The 22,714-nt window shown below is 38.1% G+C and overlaps 2 protein-coding genes across 2 annotated transcripts; one reads left to right on the forward strand and one right to left on the reverse strand.

Annotated features, from left to right (window-relative positions):
- Positions 1-50: 50 nt before the first annotated feature.
- Positions 51-14,102, forward strand: LOC111340252 (solute carrier family 53 member 1). The gene is made up of 15 exons (XM_022947076.2): positions 51-253; positions 2,002-2,053; positions 2,495-2,596; positions 2,820-3,049; positions 6,788-6,835; positions 7,220-7,321; positions 7,493-7,579; positions 8,331-8,409; positions 8,825-9,012; positions 9,376-9,555; positions 10,082-10,223; positions 10,732-10,914; positions 11,540-11,709; positions 12,105-12,238; positions 13,726-14,102. The coding sequence occupies exons 1-15, from the start codon at positions 185-187 to the stop codon at positions 14,015-14,017; spliced, it is 2,058 nt and encodes a 685-aa protein (XP_022802811.2). The 5' UTR covers positions 51-184; the 3' UTR covers positions 14,018-14,102.
- A 725-nt stretch (positions 14,103-14,827) lies between these two features.
- Positions 14,828-20,500, reverse strand: LOC111340261 (uncharacterized). The gene is made up of 8 exons (XM_022947088.2): positions 20,276-20,500; positions 19,747-19,949; positions 18,344-18,408; positions 17,561-17,689; positions 16,667-17,120; positions 15,926-16,171; positions 15,640-15,802; positions 14,828-15,022 (listed from the first exon to the last, which is right to left on the reverse strand). Exons 1-8 carry the CDS (start codon positions 20,369-20,371, stop codon positions 14,963-14,965), a joined length of 1,416 nt encoding a protein of 471 aa, XP_022802823.2. The 5' UTR covers positions 20,372-20,500; the 3' UTR covers positions 14,828-14,962.
- Between the last annotated feature and the right edge of the window lie 2,214 nt (positions 20,501-22,714).

Consider the following 22,714-nt stretch of genomic DNA (forward strand, 5'->3'; position numbering starts at 1 on the left):
TGGATTTCAAAACCGCGAAAACCTGGGAATGACTTCCCATGACCGGAAGCTAGAGGAAACACTTCAGATAGTCGGCCATCTTTATTTATGGGGGAGCGTAAAATTTATTTTTATACTTTGACGTGCTAATGGCCCTGAGCATTTATAGGTCACTGTGTACAACAGATGACTTCGCTTGGTACACATGAAGTTTACAGAGCATCTAGGTGCTCATTTAACGCCGGAATGGCGTAGCCAGTACATAAGATATGAGGTACGACTAAAAACTTGGCTTTGCTGTGAACTTTTTGGTATCTTACTAAGTCTCCACTTATTTGTTCGAACTGTCTAAAGCCTAAATTTAAAGTTCAAATATAATTGAAACAGTGGTTTTTGAAAACATAGGTATATAATACATGTATTACTCGTATTTTAGGTCGATCGATACTTCCCAAGTTATGTTTGTTACTAGCTAGCGCAACGAAACTGAAATCATTTTGAATCATTCGTTATGCTCACAATATCATAGGGATATTTATCTTGGCCATCAACTTTGGCTAGTAACTTCCGATGCAGAAATAATTTCAAAAAAATTAGTTACAATGTCAACTAATGAAGTTACTTTTGAGAATAAAAGTATTTTCGGATTATTTAATTTAATTAATTTGACATAATTTATATAGCGCTAACTCCACTAATTGACCAAAGCGCTTAATTAAACAAAAAAGCACACATTTTAAAGTGTTTGTAGGTAGTTCAATATTATCTTCGGTTTAATTATTATTCTCCTTCAGTTTTAAATCCCAGTGACACCTTATCATGAACAGAAACAAAGGAATATTAAGATATAAAACCCTGAATAAAATTCAGCCTAGCACGTCATTTTTTGGTTCAGAAATGAGTTAAATTTAGAAACGAAATTGAGAATTTGCCTTAACCTGCTAGCTTGCTGTATTTTGCTATATTTGCTGTATTTAACTATATTTATGACTACAATCTCAAAATTCTCTCCTCTTCTGAAGTAATACTTGTTTGAAAGATGTATCACGTTTAAATTTTTATTAAGATCACAAAGTTTCAAAATGGGAAACATAATTTATTTTGATGTATTGAATATTGGTTAGTTATAAAATAATTTGTTAAGAATTGTTTGCATTTGTAACAATCTAGAGAGATATATATGTACACGATCCTTGCAGTAAAGCACCATTTAAGCAATAGTGAAAATCAGACCTGAAAAAATTCAGGCCTGTACAGGATTCGAACCACTGACCTCTGTGATACTAGTGCAGCACTCTACCATTTGAGCTAACAAGCCAACTGGGAGCAGGCCATCAAATTAATTGACATAAACCCATAAGATGATAATTAACAATGATTGCGTACATAATAAAGGAAGAAAGAAAAGAATGCAGATAGAAAAAAAAATGAAACTCTCAGTGTTAAATGGACATGTTAACTTGTTGATTGAGATTGGCTTTTTCCATTAGGTGCACACAACTTCCTTGAGTTTAAGTTGGGATTCATTGACTACCTTCTCAACCATTTGGCTCATAAAATGTATGATTAAGTAAAATAGATTTGTCACAAGCAAATATGAGAGAAGAAAAGTCAACATAAGTGATCATTATACATGTACCTGAGATTGTATAACTCCAGAAATGCAGTTGCACAAATTTAGGTCCTCTGGACACTGAATGAAATTTTCAGTAATTTTCCAGACAAGTGTGGATATACAGTGTGTATCAACCAAAAAGTCCCCATCTTTAAATAATCGGAGACCTTTAACTCTAAAAAAGTTGGCAGGTATGCTTGCATTTTTGGAGTAATTTATACCAGGCAGTGTATAGTATTCCTGAAGGGAAGCATCCATATTGCATTATGTGTATTCAGAAGATAGTTCTAAGAGGGTGTGTGATGAGACCAATGATAAGTGGGAGTTGTCACTGATAATGATGCTCTACATTTAACTGAAGTGAATTTTTTATTTTAATTGTTTCATTTTTTTGTCCCAAATTCAAGCAACTAAAAGATGTACTTTATGGTGGACTGGAAAAGCTGCCTCCAAAGGATGGTAAGAGGGTGTTTTAATGCTCATTAATGATATAATTGAATAACTTTATTAAGAACTTTAAGTATTTAGAAAAATAAAGCATCACTACAGGATGTAAACCCATGACCATTTTGTTATGGTGGTGGCACTCTAACCACCTGCGCTCTTTAATCAACCAGACGCTCAGGTGACATCTGATGAGTTTGTATTGTAACCCATGAAAGTTGAATGAGATTTTAAGGACAAACTGTGAAACTCTTACACTACAGAATTAGTATTTTGTTATAAAAAACATCGTAACTGTAGTTATGATTATTGTTGTTGATAATTCTATTAAGCTTGAGTTTCTTTCTAGTTTTATTTTCCAAACTGCTTTTAATAGTCAATTAGCAACTGTCTGTTAAAAAATCATTTTGTTACATAACACTTTTGTACTGATATTAAGTATTATTTTTCTTGCAGAAAATCCTGATTCAGTTATACAGGGCCATTTTTCATCATTTGAAGAGCAGTGGTTTAGATACTGCGATGAAGAACTAGAAAAAATTAATACATTCTTTGCTGGTAGGTACCTTCTTTATATATTTCATACTGTAGTGTCCCTAGATAAATTTGGTGTGAAGAAAATTAAGGAATCATGAAATGATATTGTGGAACAAAACTGAGGATTGAAATGCTTCAAACTACTTGTACTGAGCAGTTGTTTTGTGGGAAGGGCACTTTCCTCTAATTTTCTGGCTTTATACTTCCAAAATCGTGTGGTAATCAATCTTGCATTTTTCCACAGAAAAGATTGCTGAAGCTGGTCGTAAGTACACAACTCTTAAAAATGAACTTCACATGGCTGGCTCTCTTAAAGTAGGACCTAGTCTCAGCACCCTGGCAACATCCAAAAAAGTGACACTTGCACCTGAACCCAGCAAAAAGGTCAAGGTCAAAACAAACAAGAAAGTCAATCATCTAAAGTTTGCCTTTGGAGAATTTTATCTTAGCTTAGTTCTTCTACAAAATTATCAGGTAAACAGTTGCACAAAAACAATCCAGTTGACTACTTTTAACTTGCAGTGTTGGAGTACATTGTAAGCTTAAGAAATATTAGAAACTACTCAGGAAGTAATGATGATGTTAAAAATGATTCAGAAAAGGAGTTTCTGTCAGGAATCAATTGTTTAACCCTTAGACACCCAAGATGTGAATTTGAATTCTCCCCTCTAACTGCTACACATTTCCTTGTAACTAAGTATAAACTGGGGTCAGATCAAGGTAACAGCATTTACCTGATAAGATTTAGTATTCTCTAAATTTTAACAGGTAAATTCCACCGTTCCGTCTGTTGCTTGCGCCCAATTGTGCATCAGATTTATTAATGCGTGCGCAGTGGAGGATCCTGGAATACACCCAAATTGATCGGGTTCCAGGCGTTTTAGAAGTGCTGGTTTCACATGTTCATGGACGACGTAGTGTTCGGCAATTTTGGACAACGTTGGCGTCAATGAAATAGGTCTCAAATCCTTTGCCGCATCCTCAACTATCTTTGTTTTGGGAAGAGGGGTGATGTTTGCACATTTCCAAATGTCCGGTAAAGTGCCTTGACTAATAGAGGAATTGATGATACAACGAAGGGGTTGAGCGAGTTCAGGAGCGAAGTCACGCAAGACCCAGTTTGGGATATTATCTGGGCCCCCAGCTTTGGAGGAGATGACCGTACTAAGGCATTTGAAGGTAGCTTCCAGTGAAATAATGGGATTTTTAAAACCCTCAGTGCTCACAGTTTCGATATTATCTAAAAGTGGGTCAAACGAAGCTTGAGGTTCCAGCAGAGCTGTATTGATTTCATTAGCCAAGATCTTAAGGTTGATTGAGGTAGCTGGTTTACTTGCTAGGAGCTGATTTGCGACACTTGTAGATGTTTTGTTCATTCCACATAACCGCCTACATTCGGACCACCACATCTTAGGATTGTTTTCGGTCAAAACGCTGACTTTAGTGTTGTAATAAGAGCGTTTGCAGAGCTTCCGTTCCCTGTTTACTTTGTTCCGGTGGTAGTGGAACAATGGTTTGTTGTCTTGGTAATATGCTCTTTGACGGTGTGCTATAAGTGCCTTGAGTTTGGGTGAAATCCATGGTGCGTCGTTTCGGTGGAACTTAACTCGCTTTTTGGGAAGGATAGAATCTAACCCTATGTGAATTAGGTGATTGAAGTGAGCATACTGTTCTTGGACGCTATCTATAGTGTCGATTAATGACCAGTCGACCCCCGTCATATAACGACCAAAAGCCTAATTGGACTCAGCGTTAACAGCACGTGTAGTAACCGTTCTGTATGCAGGAATATTGGCCTTCGATCTAATTTTTGGAAACAAACCAACAGTACAATGATCGGATAGTCCGAATGGCGGGAATGGAGAAGGTTTCTCGTAGTGTTCTGTAAGATTAGTTAACACTTTGTCGAGTGTACGATTCCCTCTTGTTGGAAAATGGACGACTTGCGTGAGGCGGAACTGCTCAATAACTGGTGAAACATTTGCCCTGTTTCAGTCGCCAGCGAGAATTATACCTGCGCCAGGGATATCACTCTCTATCCTAGAGAGAGAATCCATCATGTAATCAAGGAGGGGCTCATCTTTGGCAGGTGGTGGAGGATGGTATACTGTACCAATGATAAGGCAGCTATAACCCCGAGGCAATCGGTTGGGCGTGATCTTGGCCCACAAAACCTCAGGGCCCTCGGGGTCAGGGAACTCATAGTCCCGTAGAATTGAGAATTTGATGGAATCTTCTACATATAGAGCCACACCCCCATGTAGCCTGTGGGTCCTATCTTTGCGTATAATGTTGTAGCCACTAATGTCAACTACGCTGTCATCAATAGAATCTTTCAGCCATGTCTCCGTTATACAACAAAGATCAAACTTGTGGGTGTTCAAAAAAATACGAAGTTCGTCTATTTTTGGCGCCAAACTCATTACATTAGACACAGCTATTGACGGTACGAATTGCAAGGTGTTTTTGCTGGCGTCGTTGTTTCTCTTAGGCTTGATAATAGCCAGATTGTTGAAATTGACGGCTCTTTGTTCTGTGTAATGGCTGGAGGAGACACGCGTAGTTACTCTCACGGGAATTGTTGAAAGTCTCGGTAAAGTGTGATTATTGAACCGTAAAAATTCATTCAAGGTGGAAGAGTTATAGCAATTAACAGTTCTTTGTCTTGTGTAACTACTGGAGATGACGCGCGTAGTTCTTCTCACGGGAATTACTGAAAGCCCCGGTAAAGTGTGATTGTTCGACTGTGAATAATTATTCAAGGTGGAAAAATCATTCGTTTCTGAAGAATATTTGCTTCGGCCTGTATTTAATTGTGTTTTAGTAAGTCTTCCAGACCGTTTCCCTCGGTACTTGAAAATTCCATCCGCTCAAATGTTCTTAAATAAAACTGACCGTCTCTCCTGAAGGCTGTAATTTTTCCGTAGCGACACCAGTTCACACCGAGAATACTGTAGGGTCGTTGTTTGGCGAATTGGAGAACCAAGTTGCCGAATTAAATCTCGAGTGGCTCTCTGCCGGCTACCAATGGCGATAATAGGTTGAGCAGGACCGGGGTTGGTCGAAATATCAACATATACCGTGATGTCCAATGGAGGGTCGTGGCCAGGGATGACTAAGGAGACAAACCCGTGTTTAGTGTGCTTCTGCATTGGAACTCTTGATCGATGAAAACCATGTTTGACGATACAATTGCATTTCTTCTTTAGTTGAACACCAGTGTGCAGGGGTTCCCACCTTGATTTAAAAGTAGCCTCGAAGAATAATAAATGGTTTAGAAATACAGCGCTTAACCAGGATAAAATAGTGATAGAAACTAGAGCTACTCTAAACGTGGCCGCCATGATTGGCGCCGAGTGCATGAGACATCACGGAGAATACTAAATCTTACTAAACCGGCAAGCGCAAGACATTTTAACTAACATTTATTACAATTGTATATGTAAATTAGTTCCCTTTTAGGTTTGATTTTATTGTATAGTTCTATTACATAATTTGTACACCTTTGCAATTCAGCTTCCAGCTGCTATTAAGGTATTCTTCTCAATAAACGTCTAAACATCTATCTATTCTCATTACCTGTTTGCTGGATGATGTTTGGATATTAGAGTGGGTTATTTACACTTGTTCGAACTCAAATCGCAGTTTTGTGTAAACAATGGGTCCTAGGGATTCTCTGTAATATAGTTGATTTAATTAAATTATGTCCTTCCACTATTGGCCTTTAGCCCTCTTAACACTGTACACAAAACTTTTTTTATCCTTACCGTCCCTACTTACATTGTTGGAGCTAGTCAAAGCACAAAATTCTAGAGTATTATTATAATAGTCTCATATTTTGTATGATCTCTTGACCCTGTTCGGTAAGAATATGTTTCAGTTGAACAGTTATTGCAAACATGTAATTTCCCTAACTGTTGAAGTTCATGGGTTTGTATTATAATTTGTATGATTTTATCATCTTTTATGGGTCGAGTGGGAGTGAGAAGTCATCTTGATAATGAAATAAATAATACCATGAAATTTGCAGGCTCCTCTCCTTGATTGATATTGTTCATATTCTAACTGATTTGTTTTATTATTTGATGGTAGATTTTTTTTACATTTGTTTTTTTTATGATGCAACTTTGAATAAGCTGAGGTGATGATGCCATGTGATAGTTGAGCACTTTGATTATGTTTGATGAAAACATACTTTCCTTCAACTTTCAGCAACTTAATTTTACTGGATTTAGGAAAATTCTCAAGAAACATGATAAGGTACCTAGTGTTTCACTGGGCTCAATCCAACTTAAATATTTTAATTTAACTTGACATCTAACTTGTCCAATGTAATGAGGTTACTGTTAGTGCCTTTTTTTACTAAAAATTGAAGTAAACAAATGAAATATCTTCAGTTGAACACTTGCATTCTCTTAACTGTACTTAACAACAGTGTATATACATCAGTAAAGGTAACTTTATGATTTCTTGATGTTAATGGATACTGGTCTTTTGCATAATTATGTTGATTAGAACAATTCTTTTTTTATTTGATACTTATTGGCTTTTGAATGCTAGCTATTAAAAAGTAAACAAGTGATTTTTTAAGATGCAAATCAGTTGTCAATTTATCTTTTCATCTCCCATTTGTTTCTTCTCTAGCTATTTGAAACTACTAACGGGGCTGACTACAGAAAAGAGAAAGTGGAGGTGGCAGACTTCTTTGTTAACAAGCATGTAGATGAGCTTATTCTAAACACAGAGGTGAGTGTTTGAGTACCTGTTGTATCATCATCCTTAGCCATTTGTTGTGAGTGTAAAATACTAAATAAATAATATATTTCCTAATTTTTCAAACTTCAAAAAATAACTTTGTGTGTTTGGTGATCAAGTTTCTGTTGAAACTGCTTATTTTGTTTTGTCATGAATTTTCAGGAATTATATATATCTGAACTTGAGGATGGAAACCGTTCTAAAGCCATGAAAAGATTGAGAGTTCCCCCTTTGGCAGAGGAACTTAGGGTAAGTTACACATGTTACACATTTTGCAGTGTCCATTGTTGTGTTTGTGACTGTTAATGTACCTTGACTTTCTCTTGACAAAGACTTAATTTCATTCTTGAAATCAGCAAAAAGAGAAAATGATACTTACTATTACAGTGCTGTGCTAGCAAAACATCAGATTTGAAACAGGTTGATGAAGCAACTGTTAGTTTGAGGGTACGCTGTAGTCCTAAAAACCTCTGATTTTGATCACAGTGATGAACATTTTGGCAACCTAGGCCAAAGATATTGTTAGAGTCAAGGTACTTGACACTACTGATGCCTTGCAATATGCTTTTTATTATTTTTATATAATGAAGTGTGTGCTCTGATTGGTCAATTCAGTGTCAAATTGCAGCATACACTTTTGAGTTGAGGAATCACCTGGGAGGTTTGCTAAGCACTCAAAGAGCTAGATTCGTTCTTGGCTATTGCCTCACACAACTCTTACACTTTCATGCTTAGCAACCTCTCATGTGCATGCTGTGGCATTTAACATTATTTTGTTAATTAAAAGATGTATTGTACAATTGAGCTTCAAAAGAGTAGTCAAAGGGAGATTAGTATTGTGTTGTAAATGCAACTTTTAACTTTTTCCCCTCCCTTAGAGTGCTTCATTTTTCAGCTGCTGAATTTACCCCTTATTCTTTCTTTTCATTTTTTACCTGCTTGGACAAAACTTTTAGTATACAGGAAGGGACTAATGTAGTTCTTTGTTTCCCTTCTCTAGCATGGAAACTGGGTTTCATGTCGAGTGGGATTCTTAGCTGGTCTTTTCTTGATGCTTAGTTCAGTTGCTACAATTACAGGTAAGCCACAGTACATAGTGTGCTCTTCAAGAAACTTAGCACTTAATATCACAGAGCACAAGATAGATAAGATAAGAGAATTCAGCAGTTTAACGTCAAATGCACTGGGAGTGGTCTCCCAATTTCCCAAGCCAGAGGCTTAAGGTATAGGTGTTTGATAAGCTAAAAAACAGAAACCTATAAATGATAAAAGCTAATAAAGAATAAAAATACAAATAAATAGAAGTAGGATCTGGAGATTACATATATTAATTTTGTATAATTAATTGGTAAAATCTAAAGGTAATTGCGATAATGATAAAATGAATAAAGTGATAAAACGAATACTATGGTCTAAGAGGAGCTAGTGAGTTAAACTTTTGACGCTTTCACTCCAAACCGTCCTAAGCCACTGACCCGATTTTGTTTTCTGTAGCTTTCTTTACAGATCACAGTGGAGAGTTTGACATCGCCATACGTATCTACCGCGGAGTCTTCCTTTTTGTGTTAGTTACTTTTCTTCTGGCCGTGAATACCTGGGGCTGGCGCCAAGCAGGTGTTAATCACGTGCTCATATTTGAACTTGACCCACGAGACCACCTCAGTTACCAACAACTGTTAGAGGTAGAGTAGTAAAAAGAGAATCCCAAGTCTTTCTAAAATCATTATATTTCTGTCATCTTGCTTGAGTCCTGTTCGACATAAACAAGTTTGTGCCTTTACCCAACAGAAAATTATGACTCTCAAACGGGAATTACTGAATTACAAAATAATCGAGTTCGATGAAGAGGAAGAAGAGAAGGAGACAAAATAATTGCTCAGAAAATCCTAGTCAACCGCCTTTGCAATAAAAGGTGCTTGCAATCGCCATCCAATTATATTTATTTTCTCAACGTGAGTAATTTGCATGATAGGATGGTGTTACTCTGCATTATTGTTGGAATTGGCCCTTTTCTCTCACGCGAACTGTTTCTTTCCATTTCACAGGTTGCGCTGTTGCTGGGTGTCCTGTGGGCCATCAGTCTTGTTGTGTTCATGTTTAATCACGTGTTAGGAATAGAATCCTACTCTCCCAATTTAGTTTTAGTATCGTTCCTGTTCTTGTTCACGATTAATCCGTTCAAAATATGCTACTACAAAGCACGCTTCTGGCTTCTTAAAGTTCTGGTGAGTTCATGCAATTTTGTTTCATCGTTAAGAGGTCAAATGTAACTTTGTTTTGTTGGGAATCTCATACAACTTTCCAACTTTGATGTCAGGTTCGCTTTCGTTCTTGTTCACTCCCTTTTCTTGAAGGAGCGAAAAGGGAGCTAATAAAGTGAGGGTCGGGCCTAGGGTTGGAAATATTTCGTTTGAAACTTGTTCTGCATAACTGATCGCGTATAGGTGGTGCCATGACACGTTAGGTCAAAGGTTGCTTGTGAAGGTTTGACCTTTGTAGAGATGCCAACTGCTGAAAATCTGGAATCTGGAGACGTCTAGTTATGGTTCACTTGCATACTCCCCCACCTGTATATTTGTTAATTGTCCACTCGCTTCAGTTTCTCCCCACAAACCAAAGTCGTTAAATCTAGGCACGTGATTCAAAATCGAAATAAAATTGCAATAATACAGCTTTCCTTGGAAAGGAAACTTAATCCATTTCAATGAAGCTATCTAGATGGTAACATTACATTATTTGCTTTCTTTAAAGTTTCGCATTTTTACTGCTCCTTTTCAACACGTGGGATTCGCCGATTTCTGGCTGGCAGATCAACTGAACAGTTTAGCAGTGGCGCTTCTTGATTTCCAGTTTATTATTTGTTTCTACGCACATGACTGGCACGTGACTAACCGTGAGTCTGGCTGTTACATAACATGTTTTTTGTATCTCAAAATGTCAACTCTCTCCATTTTAAATTTTATGTCAACCCTCATTTCAATGTCCCAAATGGTGGTACAGTTAGCCTAAAGAGCAGCAATGAAACTTCTTATTGGCTTCGTCTTCACGGGCTTACTGACTTACTAAAGATCATACCAGGTTCTTATTGAGTTAGTAACTGATTAGGAGTATTTCTTTACCATTTGGGTGAAGGTGTAGAAAATCCCAGGTCAATCACAATCCAGAATTTTTGTATTTGCTTTTCTTTTTTTCTCTTGAGTTAATGAGCTGCAGAGGTCAATGTGCCTAAGAACACAACACAGTAACTAAGCCTGCTCACCAAGACGGAAAGTTGATTGTTCAATTGAGTGTTCCAATGATGAGGTTGCCTATTCTGGCACTCCCTTAAAGAGAGGCGCTTTGTTGTCCTCGTTGTGAAACGATTTACCTTGTATAGATGTGTTTCGTTTGTTTTATTTTAGCTAAAGATATGATTTGTGATGGTACGTTATATGGTATCCGTCCTCTGGTTGCCTGCTTACCTGCCTGGTTCCGTTTTGCTCAGTGCTTAAGGCGGTACAGGGACACTAAACACGCCTTTCCACATCTTGTTAACGCTGGCAAGTACTCCACAGCATTCTTTGTGGTGGCGTTTTCTACGCTTGGTAAGGGTATTTTTCTTCATGTTGTGATGAGTACAAAATGTATCTTTTTTCGCTTGCTTGCGGCTGCGAGAAGGGGCTTAAGGTAAAAGAGCACATCGAGTGGAAAGTCAACCACAGCTAAAAATATTAGCAGCTCGTACCGCGTACTGGTTTCAGAGACATCCGTGGGGAAACTATCACCTAATGCACAACATTCAGCAGAAAAATATAGGGTGTAAAACTGCTACTCCTTCGGAATGGATAGCCCATCCATCAATCGTTATTCCCTTTAAGCATCTCGTCTAGTTTCTATGAGAATTTCTCAATACCCAGTTTTATCCGGTGTGGAGAGTCACCACTTGGAGTTTTGAGTGTGGCCGGGAACACAACACAATGAACCGGGGCCTGAGATCGAACCCGAATTATTTGATCCGGAGTCAAGCGTGTGCAAGTCAGCACTGAACCACCGTGTCTCGATACATTGGAGGAGGCTACAGCTATTTTCGTGGGTCACTTTGAGAAATCGTCCGTTAGAGCTAAGAATGTAAAATATAAAGCAAAATAACGTGAAGTTTGTGAGAGAGGTTCTTAAGATTAAGAAAGCCAACGAAGGTTGTGTATGATAGTAAATATTTTCTTTTCATAGCTAAATCAGAGTCTGTTCGAAACGATCATTTTTTCATGCTGTGGATCGTAGCTGCTTTTATTAGCACGTGTTACACTCTGACCTGGGACATCAAGATGGACTGGGGCCTACTGGATAAAAAATCCGGCGAAAATAAATTTCTTAGAGAGGAAACGGTTTATAGATCCAAGGTGAGTTGGAGATTTCTCAAGTGGGTATCTGGATGAAAGAAAAGACATCAGCGACGACGCTACTTAAAACGGATTTTAACCATTTATTTGATTTAACTCCTTGCTTAATTATAAGATGGTACTGTTAAATCAAACACCATTTACTTGGTATGTTTCTACTTCAGTCATACCACCTGTCTTATTGATCGTGTATTGATATTATTAGGAGAAATTACTTATTGATCAAATCGTTAGGTGAATGGGTGGAAAGAAACATGCTATAGCTTTACTAGGGATATGTTAATAGACCGACAGAAAACAACTTTAATGATTGTTATATTCTACATCATTTTTTTTAAGGTGTACAGCTAGCCTCATGGTTAGCGTAACGTCTGCTGTTTCATTTTTCCTTGTAGGCATTTTATTACTTCGCTATGGTTGAGGACTTGATTTTCCGGTTGTTATGGACGCTAACAGTCTCTGTTGGAGAACTAGAAATATTTCATTCTGAGCTACTGAAGCTTATTTTATCAGTGTGCGAAGTATTCAGGTAAGTCAAATGGTATAATTTTGTCCATAGTGAAACAAACAAGTATTATAACATAACTAAAGTAAAGCGCGCGCTCTGATTGGTCAATTTAGCGTCCCCCATTTCCCCATGGGTGTACGCTGCTGACGTGAGCAAATGCAACGACTATTTTTCCGCGCGCGATTGTTTTTTCTGGTCGCGTAAGATTTGTTAAACAAAAGGGAACTCTTTTGCTACAATGTATCAATGTTATGTTATAAAACAAATGGTAAACACCACAGTGTACACTATTGAGTTATGGATGCACTTGGGAGGTTTGCTAAGCACTCAAGAAGCAAGAGTCGCTCTCGGCTATCGCCTCGAGCGACTCTTACGCTTCTTTCGTGCTTAGCAACCTCCCGCGTGCATCCATAACTCAATAGTGAACGCTGTGGTGTTTACCATTTGTTAATTAATATGTACTCATTGACTGACTGAGAGGGCCCGCCGGGAAATGTTTGGCCCGACGTCATGACGTACGGACCGAGTGCAGCGTGGTCTGTGCGTCATGAGAAGGTTGATGAGAGGGCTGATTTATTAAATAAATTTCCTTCCAGTGTTAGTACCTATTGATAAAGGCTGATAGTTTCGAAAGAAAGCGTTTGAGCTGCGTCGGTGAGAGTAACGAAATAATTTGGATATATCAAAAAAGTTGAAGTGGTAAATTGGCCACCGTAACGATTACAAAAGCTGACGTTTCGAGCGTTAGCCCTTCGTCCTAGCGAGAGGACCGTACGGGAAAATATTTGGCTCGAGGTCATGAGGTACGGACCGGGCGCAGCGTGGTCTGTTCGTTATGAGGGTCTATGAGAAGGTTGACTTGATTAAATAACTTTCCTTCAAGTCTTAGTTTCTGGCCCTATTGACACTGGTAACAAAAATAAATGTTCAGATAAAAGGTTCGGCTAAAATGAAGATAGTTTAGAACGCGGTTTTGCTAAACAACGGCTAAACAGGGAGCCCCCAATTCCTTGAAAAAATGCAACTTTTTTTCTCATTTCTGTTTTCCTTTAAGTTTTCGCAACAAAGCGACTTAAGGGCTGCGGGGCCGGACGGCTTTTTTCCGAATCGGCTCACGTCAAACCGTCCGGCCCTGCACACGTCAGCTTTCACTATGGTTTTCGATGGGATTGCGCTAGCGGGGCTGGACGGGTGATAATCCTGATTAATTGACTTCTTTCCAGCATGATATTTTGTCTGACTTTATTGTCATTGTTATCGGAATTGCTTGAATTACTGAATTGCTTGTGTTATTGTAAGACGAATTTCCCGTTGTTGAAAGAAAACCTTGAAATTAGTACTTTGCTTTGGTATTGATAAACTGAAAATGAACAAAGACAGTGAAAGATGACGCAGAGTATGTATTTCAAATTGAAATTTAAAAAGAGTGAAAGAAGTTTTTTAACTGAAGATCCGTAAAGGTAGCTCCCTCAAGGCGGTGTTTTTGATATCACATTATTTTGTTTCAGGCGTTTTATTTGGAATTTCTTCCGTCTTGAGAACGAGCACTTGAACAACTGCGGTCAGTTTCGCGCGGTGCGCGATATTTCTGTCGTTCCCATGGAAACCAATGACCAGGCGTTCCTCGAACAAATGATGGACGACATGGATGGACTGGTTCTAAACAAAAGAACTGGTCAGCGGAGAAGGAGATCTGTGATGACGAAATCAATGAAAAAAATATCCTCAAAGACTGATGGTGTTGTCATAAAAAGAGAAACTGAAGTAATTATTGAGAATGAAACAATAACAAGCCTTTGATCGCTATTGAGATTAGAAAAGGGTTGCTTTTTGATACCTCAAGGGGTGGGATATTAAAACATTGAAAATTGCGAAAATTATTTTTTTAAGTTGCATTTTTTGGAGGAGAGTCAGATCAAGCAGCTCAATTATTTTCGAGAACCAACAAGAATTAAGAAGATGAAGTCTTTCACTCCCAAGATCTCACTAACAATTCTCCTTAACATCTGCCATGCAATTCTTAGGATATTAGTTTGGAGAATTTGGCTTTCGATCAATTAAGAATCCCCAAATTGATATTTTCCTTTATTCCCTTCACTTTTCTGCTTGTTATTGCATCGACGGTGTAAGGAGAAATTCTGTCTTGGTCACTCATGGAATCTATCGAGTCCAATAAGCAACATGTATGGATTTCTAATTTATTATTATTATTGTTTTTCTATGCAATAATTATCAATGCATGGAGCAGACTCATGGAATTATGCATAAATATGAAGGAATAAATAATTGTTTAAAACTGACGCACGGAGGGACACTAGTCAGCAGTAAGCTGTAAGAAAGATTTATTTTAAATCGTGGTGTTAAATCCATTATTTGTCGTACATGTTTTACTGAACAAATTCACAATCGTTTTTATACAAATTTTATATACATCATTGCCGTCCACCAATGGATAAAGCTACTGTTACACTCATAAAAGATATTAAAGAACATATTTGACACATTTATGAATCTTAAAGGTTGGAGATTAAGAGCGGGTATTTTGAATTGGAAAAAATTAAAAAGAAAAAAATAATTCACGATTTTTCGCGTGCGTTGTTCTATTTTCTGTTTTTGGTGATCTGAAGAGAAAGTTAACTTAAACTACTTGCTTGAATCATTCCCAAGGATGCTGGTGGAGATCAAAAGAACTCCTCTTTTATTTGGAGAAAGAAGACGTCTGAGAATTGCTGTGCGTTGCTAATTTTATTCAGCATCAGAAGGGGTATTCATGTTGAACACCTCACTCCATTCCTGTTTGAACGTCTGCAAGAGACAAGCGATATTTAGGATGAACGATGGATCAAATTATTTCATTAACAATTAAGTCACCACTGCACTTCACCAATGCAATCCGTTTGGCCTGAAAATTTGCTGGGACAGTATCTATTCGAGAACTAACATTCTTTTAACGAACGGTCTAAAATCTTAAATCAAGAAACTCCTACCGCGAATAAGGCTGTACTTAGAGTTTATCTATTATCCCTCAGATCATTTCCGCAGCGTTCTTTGTTATTGTATTAGTAACACTTTCGTCTACAACAACAACAAATGCTCCTTACCATTACAAATTAAATTTTAAACGGAGAGTTTCATCACATTTCTTCGCTCGGATAATCCCCAATTTCAGGTGGGGCATTGTAGGTGAGGTGACGCGTTTGTGCCAAACGCGCGCGAATGAAAACATTTGATTGGTTATATATAACGGGCGGGCCCAATCCCTGATTTAATCTGTACGAACAAATTAGCTTCCCAAGTTTCACCATTAAAAGAAGCTTGGAAGGCTTAGTTCCATGCACATAAAAGAATGTTGGGGGAACTTGCAATGGAGTGACAACTCCATAAAGCATTTGAACAGGTTAGATGAAAACGTCGCCACAAACCTCGTGAAGTTTGGGAATGACGGTTGGATCCTGTTGTCTTAGTGCATTCCTTAGGAATACCATGTACTGGACTGTCAGGTGGAAAGCTGTGGCTTTGTCCATGTTTGGTTCCATGCCCGGTATCGCTGCTTTGAAGAATTCAGCCGCTTTAGTGATTCGTATTCTGCAATACAATAACAGTAGTATTGCAAGTGAAAACTATTTTAGGCCTTTAACCATACAAATCATTTTGTACTATCCATAGACATAGACAATACAATGGCAAATCAAACACAATAAACTTCACCTTCTGTGCCTTTCTTTGGAATTGTGCCTATCCACAGGATTTGCGTCCGGGTCATCCGCCAAGGCCTCTCTGTAGCTATCAAGTGACAGGAAGTAAGGTTTCTTTTCGGCCAAACAAGCTGGCAATGGATTCTTGCTATCGCTAAGTGAGTCTTCTGCTTCAGTATCCAAGTTAGTTGTTTTATCACTTGGTTGGGACTCCGTTGAAGATCGGCGGGTCCTTCTGCGACGTACTAGGCTGCAAGATCTGAAGGAAATATGTGCTCAATTTAAAAGCATACATCAATTCATCGCAACCGATGCTTTGATTTTAGAAATCATCTTTCTTAGCTGTTGCTTTAATGGACCAAGTTTGTTAAGTGAATTATCTTGTTCACAAACCGTAGCATCGACAAACCCGTACATTACATATTGGTACAACCTTTGGGAAAGCACTTCAAAAAAATGGTGGAAGACAATGCAAACAGGCCCTTGGAACTTGGTCAAAGATGACAACGACCGCTTAATAGCGGTAACTGCTAAACAGAGGTGAAATTACAGTAATCAAGGGAGGGAAAATTCGAGACTTTGACAACCAACCGCTCAAAACGATGACCTCTTAGTACGGGGCCGCTTCAATTCGATTGTATGCAAATTGCTTTCCTTTTAGGAAAAACTGCTTTAGCCGAGCGCTCATCTTGAGGGGGGAAAAATGCCGAAGTTTTTCCTTCCTTTATACAACAAGTGCAACATGAAAACTAACCTTGATTTAGGACAGTCGGGAGCATTAAGAGCTATGATTTTGGTAAAACAAGGAGCTTCACTATTGGCCGCTGGAGATTCACCTTCCACCACTTGAATGGCATTCAGAAGTGTCTCTATACCAGGTAACACAGCTTCTGAATTTTCTTGAGTACTTAGTCCCAAAGCAAGAGGGACTTTTGGAGTAGCAGATCCTTCTTTCACGACTTGAGTCACAGTCTGGCCACTTACCAATAGGTTTCCAGCTTCCTGAACTTGGTCTACAAGCCCTTCATTGCTTAAATCTTGAATTTCACTTAGAATTGGCTTTCTTGGCACATAATTTATTAAAGGAGTTTTCAAATCTGTTCTTTCTGGATGTTCAAATGGGGGCACAGGAGCAGAGGTATACTGCAAAGGGGCAGTACTCCAATGGATTGGGACCGGCATGGGTAGCATTGACAGCCCATGGTCCACTGTGGAGAATCATTAGAACATTATCTTGGATTATACTTTCCTTGAAATTGCATCTGCTTTGTCCAAATACTTCAATACTAACCTTGTATTCAGGGTAAACTTGTATTTAGGGTCAGTTCAAAGGAAAGCAATCAACATGAACTGATGGCTGTTGTCCCCAGTTACATACAAATTACTTCTTATAAATGCACATTTATCATTTTAATTTTTGTTTATGATTTAAAGATTCTAAGGAAGATTTAAGTAGCAATAAAGACATGCAGAAATAAGAAAATTGGCACAATGAGCCACTCTCCTGAGCACCTTCTTCATCATCAAATGTATCACAAAGATCTCTGATGAATGTTTTACAGAATTCTGGCGACAGCCTCCTCCAGAATGGTCATTTAGGGGTTCACAGGCCATACTGAGATGAAAGTAAAATATTTCTGACACGTACCAGTATGATGAGTCTGCCCAATGAAATGACTTAAGGCTGTTATCAAATCATTTTCAAACTTTTCAGGATCTGATGTTCTGTGTATTGCTTCTTGGATCTCATTTCTACCCAACATGTGCAAAGTGCTTTCTGTTAAAGGAAAATAGATGAACCAAGATGACAATTCAAAGCACACATTTAAACCAGGGAGTTGTAGTTTGAAAGGCAGCACTAAACAAATCCAGGAAAAAAAGTTTCTTCATTTCTAAGTCTTTTCAGGAGTGAATATTATGGCTAAAATTTTGCTGGAAAGTTGTACGCTAACTTTCAAATTTTGTCAACTTAGTCAATATGTAACTTTCTGAAGTCACTATATTAGTTATGGGATCACATTTGATTTTATCACCCATGAAATTGCTAGTCTTAGACATTCTAGTGGTGAAACAGTTGGAACATGCACCCTTGCCCTAATTTGGTGAGAAAAACACACAAGCCATCACTATCATAGGACAAGGTTTTACAGAGAAAGACACATTGGCAGTTTCACAATTTTTTCAATTGGGAATAGCTTATTTATGGCTTTAAACATAAACAGTAAAAAAGTTATGGCTCATAAATTCCATAATGAAGCTATACAAGTACAAATTATCATATTATTTACCTAAATATTTGAAGTAAAATCTCCAACTTGATTTTGAACTAGCTCTTGAATCTGAAGGTTGCTTTTACATATCTCTCAAATGATCTACTAATTTTAAAAGAGGAAAAAGGGCTTGTCATACTTTACACATACTTATAGCCTACCTGGTATAATATCGGCCACTGAAATGACAATCACTGGTGTTTGACAGTTGATACCATCAGTTGACCTGGAATGAAAGGTAACCCAAATGCCTGAAATACTTTATTGAGTCACCGCATATTCAATCTTCTAATTCTAAATTCTACAAACAATTGTTTCATTCCAAAGACATTATGAGTGCTCAAAAAAATGCAAATAGGCAGGATGTTGAAGCTGTAAGGAAAACTTTAATATGAAGCATTTCATTTACCTAGTCAATTACCTTGGAAGATTGTGGACTCCAACTATAATTGAGAAATAAATCTCTGATAACTTTTAGTCTTTCAGTATATAAGGAATGACATCTATCAGATTATATGTACCATTGAAGTCTGGGAAAATATACCCAATATTTGAGTATTTATTTAATCGCTTTCACCCTACTTACAATACTAAAAGGACTAAAATATACATATGAACAAGACACAGAGGAGAACGGAGGACAAGGGTGCGGGACACACAACAGAGCGAGGCTCCAAATTAAGTGTGCCCTTACGAGAAATATACAAATACTAACTATGTAAACAACAGACAGTGTAAAAAGTATATAAAAAAGTATATACAATAATAAAAGCAAAAACGAAAACGATATGAATAAATCCCTTATGCGGCCGATAGAAAGTCCTAATAGCAACAGTTACCATCTAATAGAAGATCACGTGACCTGCTGCATTTGCAGCAGATCGACTTCCAGGTGTTGAAGTTAGTGACGTCATAGTTTGTACGAAAAGCAGCGGAATAGCGTTGGAGTACGTGAGATTTAAACTGATTGAGAGAACTAATAATACGAGTGGATACAGGTAAGGTATTCCATAGTTTAGCGACACGATTAAAGTAACTAAATTGAAAGAGCTTTGTACGGCACTTAGGAATTAGTACGTCTAGATCAGAGCTATGACGAGTAAGACGAGTGCCTTTGGGCCTGACATAATCAGCTATAGGTAAGGTGTAGTGGCCAACGCGACACTTGAAATAGAAACTTAAGTCTTTCACTTCGTGCCAGTATGTTAACGGTAGCAGGTTGAGGCGGGAAAGGCGCTCATGATAAGAAATATCCTCTTGCCAGTGCGTGTTTAAGATGAATTTTGTTGCGCTGCGTTGAAGACTTTCTATTTTTTTTATGCCACCGATCGAACTGGGAGCCCATATCTCGCTAGCATAGCCAATATGTGATCTGACAAACGTGAGATATAGTAATTTCCTATGATCTGTAGTGAATGACGAAAGACTGTTGCGTCGCAAGAATGCAAGCATCCTATTGGCCTTAGCTAATATAGTGTTGGTGTGAGTGTCCCATGTGAGGTATCAATTAGTATCAATTAGTCCTGAAGATATTTTTGGTAAATAACGCAGATGAGCAACCAACCTAACTTTTCTGATAAGGGCAGGATCACTGTCTGGCAAAGCTATTACTGCAAACTTGGAGTGCCTGCTGTGTATAAGAGCTTCAGTTGGGCTTTTGACTACAACAGGAATGATTCCATGAGAGAACAGATATTGGGTTACTCTTGTCAGTAGCTGATGCTCCCCTGGAGGTAAGGCTAACATGCAGAGCTCTGAATCATACACCTAGAAACAACAATTAAACCATAATTTTTAATCATCCACCAGAGTCTACAGCTAGAGTAGCGATTTCAACTTCCAGTACTCTTAGTTCTGAAAACTTGAAAAGGCTTGCAGAAGGTAAGATTGAAATGTAACACCGTCACATGAGAGGCATAAGGCGAAGATTGGACGAAATCAAGACTTAACAGCTAGTATAGAAATTTTCTAAATTAATCACAATTCATTGTTTTAATCTTTGCAATAAAAAGGTTTAAAAGAAAATCCAATAAAAATGACATCGGAGCTTACTCCTGTTGAGAGCTTGTTGATAACAGTTGATGATTGCATACCTTTGGCGATTTCCTCTGTATATCTTTCCCACCACGAAAAACTGGAGTCAGTTCGACCAGATCTTTTCCTGGGTCAGGAGAAGCAGTCGACGACATTGATTATTTCTTTAATTTCAGCTTCTGTGGTTTGGGTGCGTGCAAAAGAAAAATCGGAGACGGTCTCGCCAGCGAGGATTGAGCTAATTCATCTAGATGACGTATCAAAAACACTCGACATTTTGCATCGACATCCGAGAGAAATGATGCTGTTTTGAAATACGCCATACTTCCCGTCGCCATCTTGTAGTTAGTTCAAGATCTGCGAGAGCTTGGGTACAAGCGGAAAGTCCGCCCCAAGTCAAACAAAATTCAAATTTATATTGAGTTATCGTGTATAACTGTATCAATTTAAACCGAAATTTGTGATTCTTGCTACACATTTTTGGGCCGAAAGAAAGGACAACTTATGCTTTGAAGTATTTTGGATTTCGACAAAGACTGCGAAGAAAGGTTAGTTGATTGAATCAATTTAAGTAAATTCGAATTCAAATTTGGTTTGTCAAACCGCTCAACTTATAAGTTCCTTATTTCTTCGACATTTCTTTATCCAGTAATGTTTCAAAGTACTGTAGTGACCACTTCCGGTTGTCATTTTGTTACCTGTTAATCGTGTAATTTTCCGAGTGAGTAAGTGAGAGAGAGAGGAGCTCGGCACGGTTGTAAAAAAACTAAGAGTTCAACAAATAAACCGCTTCGTGAAATAACATTCTAGCGTGCAGTCAATACACTACAAGTACTACTATGCGTTCCGCGTCAACAACTTCAAAGTATTTTGTTACATTCTTGGATTGTCCAACATCTGTGAAATACAGACTGTACTGTAAAACAGAAGTAATTATTCTCATCCAACTCGATCCGAACATGCGTGAGGATACGTTTGTTTCGTAACAAGACTGTTTAGCAGTACTTTTGGATAAATTTGCTCAACGAGGTTATTTTAGAGTAATGCGTCTATTTGGTTTAGAATTCTGACTGGAAATACCTGTTGTTCCATCGATAATACACTCGATTGATTAAGAAGTATTTGTTTATGGTTATTATATCGATTTAAATGCTACACAAGTATAGAGCACATGTCTGCACGCAAAGGGCCCTTGGCCGAGCACGCAGTGAATTTTGAGGAGGCTGGGGTACTTTTGTTTCACATATGTGATTCTCAAATAACTGGAGATTTTTGACTTGCTAGTTTAGTTTAGTTTAGTTTAGTTTATTAGCTACGCCGACAGGCAGGGACATCGCAACAGCTTGCGCCAATTACTGCGGGCCCAGTAAACCCACCCATCCCACCCCAGGGGAGGACATCCACCACACAGTAATCTCGTGCGTGGGAAATTAACGTCTCCTACCCTTAACCCTGCAGGAGACGGGGCCCACGGTTTATTCGTCCTTATCCGAGAAGACTAGAATATCTATCCATCTTGTGATATTATACTGAAAGGTAGCAAATTCTCCTCAGTTATTTTAAGACCATGAGTATTGGTCCAGCCGGGGCTCGAACCCTCGACCTCCCGCGCAACACAATCCGGCGCTCTAACCAATTGAGCTAACCGGGAGGCTAGTTAAGGTCAGCTATTGTCAATAAAGATCACAGGGAACCCACACAAGCGGCGTGTCTGGTCGTTTGTTTGAAATATATAGAAATGTATGGGAGAATATTGAAGAGTCGTAATATCGCCGTAAACTTATATCAAGGGATGTCTATGTTTAGGCTCAAAATAAATGTAAACCTACCTCACTTGCTGTGCATTCTCGTTTCTGTGGTTTTAAATAGCGAATTTGAGCGTTTTGATGGGTTTTGCGTTGACTGTTAATTTACGTTCCATAAAGCAACAGTCAACGCAAAACCCACCAAAACGCTCAAATTCGCCATTTAGAACCACAGAAACGACAATGCACAGCAAATGAACTTCATATATTCATCGTATCTACAACTATTTCTATGAACAAAATCGCCATTTATCGAAAATAGAACTTTTGAATAAAAAAAACCAGAAGCAACAGACTTTTTTTCTTCCATCTCTCGTTGAAGAGTCAATTCTTATTGGACGCTTTAAGGAAATAACTTAGTTTAATCTTGTTTGTCACATTTATCATAGGATGACAGAATCAGAGTAAACAAAATTGCTCATCCAAAATGGTTTGATCGCTAAAAAAAAAAAAGAAAAAAATTGCGCGAAAATATAAAAGCTAAAACATCTTTTTGGAAAAAAGAAAAGAGAACCTTCACATATAGGTTGTTAAGTTTTTATAGAATTTCTTGGCTTCGAATCATAAGATTTAAAGGGTGCTCATCACCGCTAGCTCTCTGACAGACACGTTCTTGACAGCAGATTTCCTGCAAGAGGTGAAGCACCTCGTCCCTTCAAACAAATAATGTCGGATTCCTTGATCTATACTTGG

The sequence above is a fragment of the Stylophora pistillata genome, chromosome 4, assembly GCF_964205215.1.
Source record: "Stylophora pistillata chromosome 4, jaStyPist1.2, whole genome shotgun sequence".
Taxonomy (NCBI): Eukaryota; Metazoa; Cnidaria; class Anthozoa; order Scleractinia; family Pocilloporidae; genus Stylophora; species Stylophora pistillata.

What these genes read in the sequence shown, in the direction of transcription:
- LOC111340252 (XM_022947076.2), top strand. Translation starts at nt 185, where the DNA reads ATGAAGTTTACAGAGCATCTAGGTGCTCATTTAACGCCGGAATGGCGT. An exon ending in GTTACCAACAACTGTTAGAG is followed by an intron (nt 9,013 to 9,375) that starts GTAGAGTAGTAA and finishes TCCATTTCACAG; the next exon opens with GTTGCGCTGTTGCTGGGTGT. An exon ending in TGACTGGCACGTGACTAACC is followed by an intron (nt 10,224 to 10,731) that starts GTGAGTCTGGCT and finishes GTTTTATTTTAG; the next exon opens with CTAAAGATATGATTTGTGAT.
- LOC111340261 (XM_022947088.2), bottom strand. Translation starts at nt 20,371, where the DNA reads ATGTCGTCGACTGCTTCTCCTGACCCAGGAAAAGATCTGGTCGAACTG. An exon ending in TACAGAGGAAATCGCCAAAG is followed by an intron (nt 19,950 to 20,275) that starts GTATGCAATCAT and finishes TGTTGTTTCTAG; the next exon opens with GTGTATGATTCAGAGCTCTG. An exon ending in GCCCTTATCAGAAAAGTTAG is followed by an intron (nt 18,409 to 19,746) that starts GTTGGTTGCTCA and finishes CTTTCATTCCAG; the next exon opens with GTCAACTGATGGTATCAACT.